Raw genomic sequence first — 9249 nt, 5'->3', positions numbered from 1 at the left:
AGTTATGAGTTCGAGGTTGGGTCTGACCAGGAAGGAGGAAAGGATAATAACAACGTTCGATTTATATACCGCCCTTCAGGACAACGTAACATCCACTCAGAGTGGTTTACAAAGTATGTCATAATTATCCCCACAACAAACACCCTGTGAGGTGGATGGGGCTGAGAGAGCTCTGAGAGAGCTGTGACTGATCCAAGGTCACCCAGCTGGCTTCAAGTGGAGGAGTGGGGAATCAAACCCAGCTCTCCAGATTAGAGTCCCACGCTCTTAACCACTACACCAAACCGGCTCTCAGAGAAAAGAGTGCCTCCTGCCTCCTTTAGATTACTGCAAAGACTATGCCAGGGATCAAAGTTACGCAGGACATGGTATGCAGTGAGGGCAGGAATCAGGTGAGACTGAGTGCAAAAGCTGCTAGGGTCCAGTAGCAGACAGATCCATGAAGCAGTGATGGTGTGTATGTGTACTGTATAGGCCTCCACTGCTTCTTTCTGGGAATGTGATGCCAGATCATGAATGTTGCTGCCTGTTTGAAAAGTCTACTTGATTTCCGGGTGTTAGCTGGTGTATAAAACAAGTATTGCAAAGCATCGGTCTGCAAAGGAAATGACCAGTGTAACTGAAGTCAGTGGGCTCAGAAGGGTCTCACATTGCTTAGGATGGCAATGGAAAACCCTTCGGAGCTGCTCTGGGATTTCTCAGGATTCAGGAAAGCAAGGTGCATACACACACACGCAGCTGAGCACTTTTTCTAGGTAAAGCCTTTTAATAAAACATTTAAGATTTAACACAAACCAGCGCAGAAACATACAATCATTTGAAATTTAACATTTACAATCTCACATTGGTTAGAACAGATATTTTATAAAATACACTGGACCATTTAAAAAATATTTAAAGATGGACTTGTACTGGTCAATAAGTGAACAAATCTGAAAAAGTGCGTAAGAAAAATTCCTAGAAAAATAAATTAAAAATGTGAGGGCACAATCTCGCCAAAGCAAAGCTTCCTTAGGTCCCCTTGGTTTCAGGAGGAAAGTTAAGCACAAACTTAAATTCCTCCTGTTGAAATCAGCGGGTCTTAAAGGAATTTGACAAGCTGGATCTTGCCCTATTTTTTTTCTCTTTAGACAAATACATAGGAGCTTGTGGCACAAAAAGCCTCCTGCTAAAAAGGCTTTCCGAAGGTTAGCTGGTTGTTCTAGTTGTGAGTAACATTCCGGCTTGCACCCTTGTTAAAGGAAATCATTTTCAAGAGGACAACAGCATCGACTATACAGAGAACGAACAGCAGCAGACAGAACACCTGCAAAGAAAAAGAAAGCCGTTCAGATTCTGTGCCCGTGAAGCACTTTACCTTGATTTAAATCAATCTTGACTTTGGCCTGGCTATTCTTTGAGCAACTGCTACAGCTCAGTGACTTGGCTCCAGTTTGCCGATCTTCCACTTAAATATTTTATTTGTGATAAATGAGAAAATTAAATTGTTTCCATATCACCTTCCATAAGGTCATTTTTTTTGTTTCACCTGGTAATTACCTACATTTATAAATGGAACACACTTTTGCAACATCCCATGAATTTCTCTGTTGCTTGCTTCCACGTAATGGCAGGGATCCAATCCACCATGGGCAACGTAATGCTCACACACACCTTCCAGCACCCCCCTCTCCTGCTGTGCTGTCTAAAGGGCCAGGTGGCTTTTCATCCCAACAGAAGAAAGCATCACCCTCCCACAACGTATGTGTGAAAGTGCTTTGTGCTTGTGGAAGGAGGGGTCTGGATCCCAGCCAATGTGTTTCAAGTGTGAGGCGCCAAGATGTGACCCTCAGGTTCCTTTAAAGCTATATGTAATCCCTTGAAAGGGGCCTCAACTGATGCTTTGGCCTGGACGCTGGCATCAGAAGGGACAAGAAGCAGGCTGACCCTCCAGTTCCTAATAGTGTAATCCTAAGTGGAGTCACCTGCTTTCAAGCCCACTGACTTCAATGGATTTAGAAGGGTGCAACTCATTTTAGGATTGCGTTGTATATGGTTCCCATTCACTCCTGTGGGGGAGAACTAAAGCACACCATTTAGAAAACAGTTCTAGTGAGGGCCAATTCTGACCCTGCACGACCCGACCCTACCTCCCTGAGATTCCCAAGGAGGATTCACTCATACTTGTTACTTCCGTGGAGACTCTCTTACTTACTCCTCCAACTAAAGTTCCAGTGTTGGTCTTGATTAACGTTGCGCACAGGCCCACGATGATGAGGAACAACGCAGCCACAAGACTGTTGAAAGCATCCTGGAAAACACAGCCAACAATGTGATTTAATAGCACATTCTGTAACGGCCAAGGTGCTAAAGTATCTACACTCGGATCCAAATTCAGCACACTTCTTAAAAATGTATATATCATAATGGAGCTTATTTCAACTGTATGGAAGTTGCTAACCTGAGACTAGGTCTTTGAAAGAAAATGACTGAACTTACGTTCAGGACTGCAAGTGTTGTAAGGTTCATGGCTTAGCCCAGGAATGTGTTTGCAGAGCTGACTGGAGACGCATGTAGAGCAGTCTCTTAAGTTCCCCAGATTCATCCTTGGCGAGATGGTTCTCAGAGAGCTCTGTGTTCGACTCCCTGTTTTTTCCACACAGCTGTAATGCCAATTAACAGCTGTTGCTGGGTGAGTCACTGAGACCTGAAGTGATGGCTTCTCAGCTCACTCAGTTTGACCAGTTTTCATCATGATGCAAGAGAGAAGCCGAAAGCTTCAGCTATTCTCTCACCTCAGCATGTCCTTATGCCGAATCAACTAGGCATGAGAGAGGGCTCGCTTTCTGGTGGCTGGGTGAGATATGCCACAATGGAAACCACTTTGAGATGCTTAGGTAGGTAGCTCTCAAGTTTTAGACAGGCAGTTTTAATAACGTATGGATTTCTTATTTTAATGCTTGTTGCCTGAGTAAGAGTGTTTCATCCTTTTGGAGACACTCCTTAACTAATAAACTTATCTTTTACTATGCTGAGTCTGGAACTCATGTCTCGTGTGTGGCTACACCCCAGAAATGAACCTGAGATTCGAAAGACTTGTCTTTGGGAAAGGAAGAGCTTTTGATCTCACAAATAAGGTGAACGCATCCTGCTTGCCTGCCTGCTTGCTGGAGTGGCTGTGATCAGGGCATGAAACTGGGAAGCGAGCACCTGAGCTTAAATATACACTTTTGCTAGAATCAATCCTGTATCGTTGGTAAATGAGTTGTATCACCAGCCAGGAACAGACAGCAAGCTATTAATCTTGAGTAGCACAAGAGTTGTGTACTTCGCAAATGGCTCAAACTCACATTCTAGTCTCATACGTGCTTGTTCGTTTACATCTACAACACTGAGTGGTTGCTTTTATTTTTGAAATAGTGATTACATTTTAAACTGAGCAGAGACGGTTTGTATAATCACATGACATCCTCTGAAACATCACTGCAGTGAACAGACGCAGTTTAGGAGTTTGCTCATGAAGCCCTGGCAAGTGTACATTTACAGGCGGTTGCTCCCATTCTGGCTCCCTGCTGACTGTCCTTCAGTTGGCAAACATGCTCTTGACCCATCCATTTTTTATATATTTAGATGCATTTTAGCTGTGCAATACCAAATGACTGACAGTGAAATCCTAAGCAAAGTTACTCCAGTCTAAGCCCATTGAAATCAATGGGCTTAGACTGGAGTAACTCTGTTTAGGATTGCACTGTGAGTGCTGTGCAGATGGACCCTGTAAGTCCAGAAACAACCATGTTCCTATTTTTGTCTCTACTGGTGACCAAATGTATGTGTGGAGTAACAACGTATGCAAATTAATACTTACAGCTAAGGGCCAGAAGAAGAAATGCAGTTTTTTTTGTAGACTCAGCAGATACAGCAAAAAGAATAATGCAGCGATGACGAACTCCATGATTACGAGCGTTATGAATGCCTCATGACCTCTTACAGCAACAAAACTGACAAATGCCATGAAAGCTAAAACCTGCCAGAATAAAAACAGAACAGATATTTGTTATCAAACTGGGATCATTATAGACACAGGGGAGAATTTAGTTATGTTAGTTAAATAAACTCCTTAAAGGCTGTGTATAGGGGCAGACTGGCCATCTAACTTAACAGGGAAATTTCCTGGTGGGCCACTGATAGCTAGACCAAGCAAAGCCAAAATCCAGCATCTCTGACAGTGTCTTGAGGCCCCTTGGCTCAGACCCTTCACTGGTAATGGTCATGTCTCAGGGGCCACTCACTTAGCTTGCTCTAGAGCTGTTTTCACTCCTCACTCCACTCCTGGGTATGTGAAATTGCACTGGAATTCTTATCCATTAGCCAAAGGCTGTTTGAACAAGCTATGGATATTCCCATCTAGATGGTCCAGTGTAGTTAGAGAGGTTTGGGGGAGCAATATCCTTGGGTGGTGGCAGACCCCAACATTGGGGAGAAAAGAGGAAATTCAACAAGGGAGGTTGAGATTCCTTGCAAACATGAATCCCCAGGGCAATTCGGCTCTCTTGGCCACATGCATGTGTCCAAACAGTGGTGGTGGTGGGGAATTCTGGGCAATCGTGACAGTTGTGATGACAAAATGGGGAGAATAATGGGTGAGATCCAACCAGCTTTTCTACCAGTGAAAAAGGGAGAGGGGTGTCTTTTGCCCTCCAAAATGGGTATGTTGGGGATCATAGGCCTTGCATGGCCAAAGGTCATATGAGATGAGGAAATTAGGTGAAACCACGTGAAATAGTGGGCAGCATCTAACCCAGCATATGCTACTCTGAACTCCTTGGAGGTAGGGTGGGATAAAAATTAAACAAAATATACAAGCTCTCAGATTATAAAACAAACACATTCCTACAAAAAGAAATGTATACATTCAAAATTCGGCATTTGTTCATTCAGTGTCTTATTCTGAATTAACTGAATCGATATTTGTACATTCTTTGACTGTTCCTTGCCCCTCTGGCTGTATTTGTATTTTATTGCCCTGACCCAAAGATCTGGGAGAGTCCTGGGATTTGGGGGGGTTCCTGCTCCTTCCTCAATGAGGGGAGAGCAAAGGAAGGCTTGCACTTTGGACAGAAATCTCAGATGGAGACCCCCAGAAAATACTAAATGAGAGCAGCAGACACCAAGTTCTGTGTGTCAACATACATGCACCATATGCACCTGCATTGCCAGTACATAAACAAGCAAGCACTTCTCTTTTCTGTCTGATGGGAGTTGGGTAATTTCCATGAAGGCAGGATGGGCAGAGAATTGCAGCAGTGGGGAGAGGGGAAGCAGAATTTAATGACCTATGGGAGGGCCAACTCGGTGTAATGGTTAGAGAATTGGACTAGGACCTGGGAGATCCAGGTTCAAATTTCCGCTCTGCCACAGAAGCTCACCGGGTGACCTTAAGCCAGTCACGCTCACTCTGTTTAACCTACCTCACAAGATTGTTGTCTAGATAAAATGGGGAGGAGGAAAGCTCCTTAGAGGAGTGGCAGGATAAAAAAGTATTAGACAGCAAAGAGTCTTGTGGCACTTAAAAAAACACTAACTAGTATTTATTCTAGTATATGCTTTCATGGGATTATTCCCAGCAAGGACCTCAGAGGCTTGATCCCTCGCATTTTTCTTATTAATTTAAAACATTTATATACCCCTTTTAAAAATTAATTTCTAGAAATAAGGAAACCCCAGCCTCTCTTCTGCACATCCTTAAATCCTATGAGGGAAACGCCCTCTGCACTAGACCAAGGGGATTGAGCCCTGATAGATTTCATATTTATTTAAAACAAGTTCATAGATTTTTATTTACAACATGTACTAAAACACAGATATACTGAAACTGGAGTGATGCAGAGAAGATCAGCATTGTCCCTGGCACAAGGATGTGGTGCACGTTCATGAAGTGGTCCATTTTAAAAAATGATATCAGCTTAGTATCTACAACAGACAGGATAACATCTGGCCAGTTTCAAACAGCCACAGTACTGGAACATGTCACACCCTAAGGCAATACCTCACCAACTCCTAGATTCCTGGATAAAATCTGCATCAGTGAGGGACCATAAATTCTAGCCCAAACATCTGGTGGATGGTGGAAAATAAGAGTGTAACAAGAGCAAACCTGCAAGGGCTTGCAGGGGGCATCTCATGTGTCCCTCCCTCACTATGTCCTCTTTCCCTTCTCTGCCCCCCATAGCCTCTTTTCCTGCTTCCTTCTCTCCTTCCCACCCAAATCAGATCTGATCTAACAATAATAATGTGGTGTCAAATTGCTCAGTGGTTGCTTCTGGTCCTGGTCCCAATGAGTCCTCCCTCAAAGGCCCAAACAGCCCTGGAAAAGGCCCCGCCTTTTATTGACAGAAACCAAGCCTACAATACTGTTATGGTTGCCTAGCAGCAATCATGGAGGACATCTGATTCTTAAAACTACAGGGGCTCCTTTTATCATTTTTAGGGGTTTTTTTTACTCCTTTTTCATTTCAGATTTTTCTGCACACTTGGGGCATTTTTCAAGTACGTAGGAAGGTCTGTCTTGTTCATTCTTGGCCCTAGTCTTCGAATTTAAGAATCCACAGATCAGAGCCACTTGACTATTAGTATTAGTATATAATAAGTAGTAAATAGTAGTAGCAGCAGCAGTAGTAGTAGAAGACAGGATAACAGCGGGACAGTTGCAAACAGTCGTACTACTTGGAACGTGTCACACACTAAGGCGATATCTCACCGATTCCTAGATTCTTTGAAAAATCCAAGTCAATAACGGACCAAAAATTCCAGTCCCAACTTCTGGTGGATTGTGGAAAAGACAGACAGCAGCCAAGAAAATAACGGGCCAGTTGCAAACAGCTGCACTACTTGGAACGTGCCCCATCCCAAGGTCATACCTCACCAACTCCTAAATTCTTGGATAAAATCTGAGTTGGTGAGGGACCAAAAATTCCAGCCCCAACTTCTGGTGGATTGTGGAAAACAAAGATGATATCTAGAAAAGGTGACGCCTATCCAGACCCCCGCCCTCCTGCACCAGATGCCCAAAATGGCTTGAGAGGCGATGCCCTCTGCACCAGCTCAGAGGCACTCCTCTCAGCAAGCCCCACTGAAGAGGCCCCTGAGTAGACCTGCTTAGGCTAGCTCCCTCCGCCGCCTCTCCACCCTTCGGGGTTGGGGGGCGGAGGCGGGAGTGGTCCAGCCTCGGCCTGCCTCTCCCTACGGAGACGCCCTGCCCGCCCGGCGGCCTAAGCGAGCCCCTCGTACCATGCGGGCGATCTTCAGGCCTCCCCTGAGGGAGCGCACAAAGGCCACGTTCACCTCCAGCTGCACCATGGCGGGCTCTGAGGAAGGGGAAGAGGCCGAGGCGGCGGCTGCTCAAGCCGGGCAGGCGGTGTCGGAAAGGGCGCCCGTTGGTTGCCTCACGGGCTCGCCCTTCTCGCCTTCCGCCCCCCCCCAAAGCCCGCAGAAAACGCAGGGCCGGGCCTGTCCCGGTTGGGAGGAGGAGGAACCCCCTCAGCTCTCGCTCCGCTCGGCCCTGGGCCTTCGGAAAGCGGCTCTGGGGATGGGGAGGGTGGTGGGGCCGATCTTCGGCTACGCCTTTGGTGCGTTTTCCGTCCGCTCTGCCGTTGGGAGCTCGCTTGGGCCATTGCAAGCTTGGGTTGCCAAGCTCCAGGTAGTATCCCAATCCAAAAGGGCTCCCCTGGAAAGAGCAACCTTAAAACTACAAAGAACTCCGGAGGTAAGAATCACTCAGACTCCAAGCCTACAAGACTTAACTATTGATTTTTAAAAGATTATTTATATATATATATATATCAAAGTGCTAATAATGTGCAATAGTTTTGAATATATTTACAGAAGTAGTAAGTCACTCTAAATCCAATATAAATAGACATACAAAGTCAATAAAGCAGCACAATCAATAAACAGTACAATCAATAATTAGCTGTAAATAACTCCTGTAAAAGTCCAACGTTCAGCTCTAGTTATTTTCAACGTGATTGGTGGTCACTCTCCGGAATTTTGCATAATGGAAAACATCACCTGTTAAGGAACAAAGGAATATTTATTGATTCATGAATTTTTCACCAGTTGGACTTTTATAGGAATTACTTATAACTAATTATTGAGTGTACTATTTATTGATTGTGCTGGTTTATTGACTTTGTATGTCTATTTATATTGGATTTAGAGTGACTTACTACTTCTGTAAATATATTCAAAACTATTGCACATTATTAGCACTTTGATATATATGTAAAATCTTTAAAAAATTGTAATTGGTAGGCTTGTAGGCTTGGAGTGTGAATAATTCTTACCTCCAGAGTTCTTTGTAGTTTTAGGAAGCTCCAGGTGGTGGCTGGAGATCTCCCGGAATCACTCCAGACTACAGACATAAATTCCCCTCCAGAAAAAGGGATAGTTTGAGGTGGGTAGCCATATTGGTCTGCAGTAGAACAGCAGGATTGGGGTCCAGTGGCACCTGAGAGAACACAAGATAGTGACAACCCTATTTTCAGGGGATAAGCTTTGGAGAGCTGAAGGGTCTGAAGAAGGGAGCTCTGACTCTCAAAAGCGTATACACTAAAAATCTTGTTGGTCTCTAAGATACCGCTGGACTCAAATCCTGAAGAAAACGGCTGCTTTGGAGAGTGGACTCTATAGCATTATAACCTGCTGAGGTTCCTCCCCTCCCAAACCCTGCTTTCCTCAGGCTCCACCCCAAAGCTCCTGGAATTGCCCAGCCCAGAGTTGGCAGCCTTCTCAGTCCACGTTGTCAGATATCGGGCTGGTCTCTCTTCGTTTGTGCCTCTTCCCTTTGCGCATTGCTCCTTGTGGCATTACAAACTCGAGAATCTACCTTCCCTTTCAAGTTACATGGGGTGTCAGAAGAGATTCAAAGCAAAAACAACTCTTTGCTCCGTGGGAGTAAGCGAATGTTGCCAGCTCCGGATTGGGAAATTCCTGGAGATCTGGGAGTTGGAGCTTGGAGAAGGCAGGGTTTAGAGAGGGAAAGGGCCTTAAGCGGGTATAATACCATAAAGTTAACCCGCCAAAGCAGTCATTTTCTCCAGACGAACGACCTCTGTTGGCTGGAAATCAGTTGTAACTCTGGGAGATCTCCAGACACCACCTGGAGGCTGGCAAAAAATGTCCTTGATATTGACTGTACTAATGCACTGTGTAATCCACCTTGAGTCTCAGTGAGAAAGGTGGACTATAAATAACAGCTGGGGAGAGGAGAGA

General features: G+C 44.9%; 1 protein-coding gene and 1 non-coding gene across 2 annotated transcripts; one reads left to right on the top strand and one right to left on the bottom strand.

Moving 5' to 3' along the window:
* Positions 1-997: 997 nt before the first annotated feature.
* LOC129344052 (chemokine-like factor) lies at positions 998-7557 on the bottom strand. Its single transcript, XM_055000531.1, has 4 exons — positions 7267-7557; positions 3845-4003; positions 2195-2290; positions 998-1306 (listed from the first exon to the last, which is right to left on the bottom strand). The coding sequence occupies exons 1-4, from the start codon at positions 7333-7335 to the stop codon at positions 1202-1204; spliced, it is 429 nt and encodes a 142-aa protein (XP_054856506.1). The 5' UTR covers positions 7336-7557; the 3' UTR covers positions 998-1201.
* LOC129344352 (U6 spliceosomal RNA) lies at positions 5825-5929 on the top strand. Its single transcript, XR_008598382.1, has one exon. It is a non-coding gene; the product is annotated as a U6 spliceosomal RNA (small nuclear RNA).
* Positions 7558-9249: the final 1692 nt, after the last annotated feature.

The sequence above is a fragment of the Eublepharis macularius genome, chromosome 16 (genome assembly GCF_028583425.1).
Source record: "Eublepharis macularius isolate TG4126 chromosome 16, MPM_Emac_v1.0, whole genome shotgun sequence".
NCBI classification, from domain to species: Eukaryota; Metazoa; Chordata; class Lepidosauria; order Squamata; family Eublepharidae; genus Eublepharis; species Eublepharis macularius.
The sequence above is the reverse complement of the archived record's forward strand: the minus strand, read 5'-3'. Positions and strand labels throughout refer to the sequence as shown.

What these genes read in the sequence shown, in the direction of transcription:
- LOC129344052 (XM_055000531.1), bottom strand. Translation starts at nt 7,335, where the DNA reads ATGGTGCAGCTGGAGGTGAACGTGGCCTTTGTGCGCTCCCTCAGGGGA. An exon ending in GCCTGAAGATCGCCCGCATG is followed by an intron (nt 4,004 to 7,266) that starts GTACGAGGGGCT and finishes TTATTCTGGCAG; the next exon opens with GTTTTAGCTTTCATGGCATT. An exon ending in TCTTCTTCTGGCCCTTAGCT is followed by an intron (nt 2,291 to 3,844) that starts GTAAGTATTAAT and finishes TGTGTTTTCCAG; the next exon opens with GATGCTTTCAACAGTCTTGT.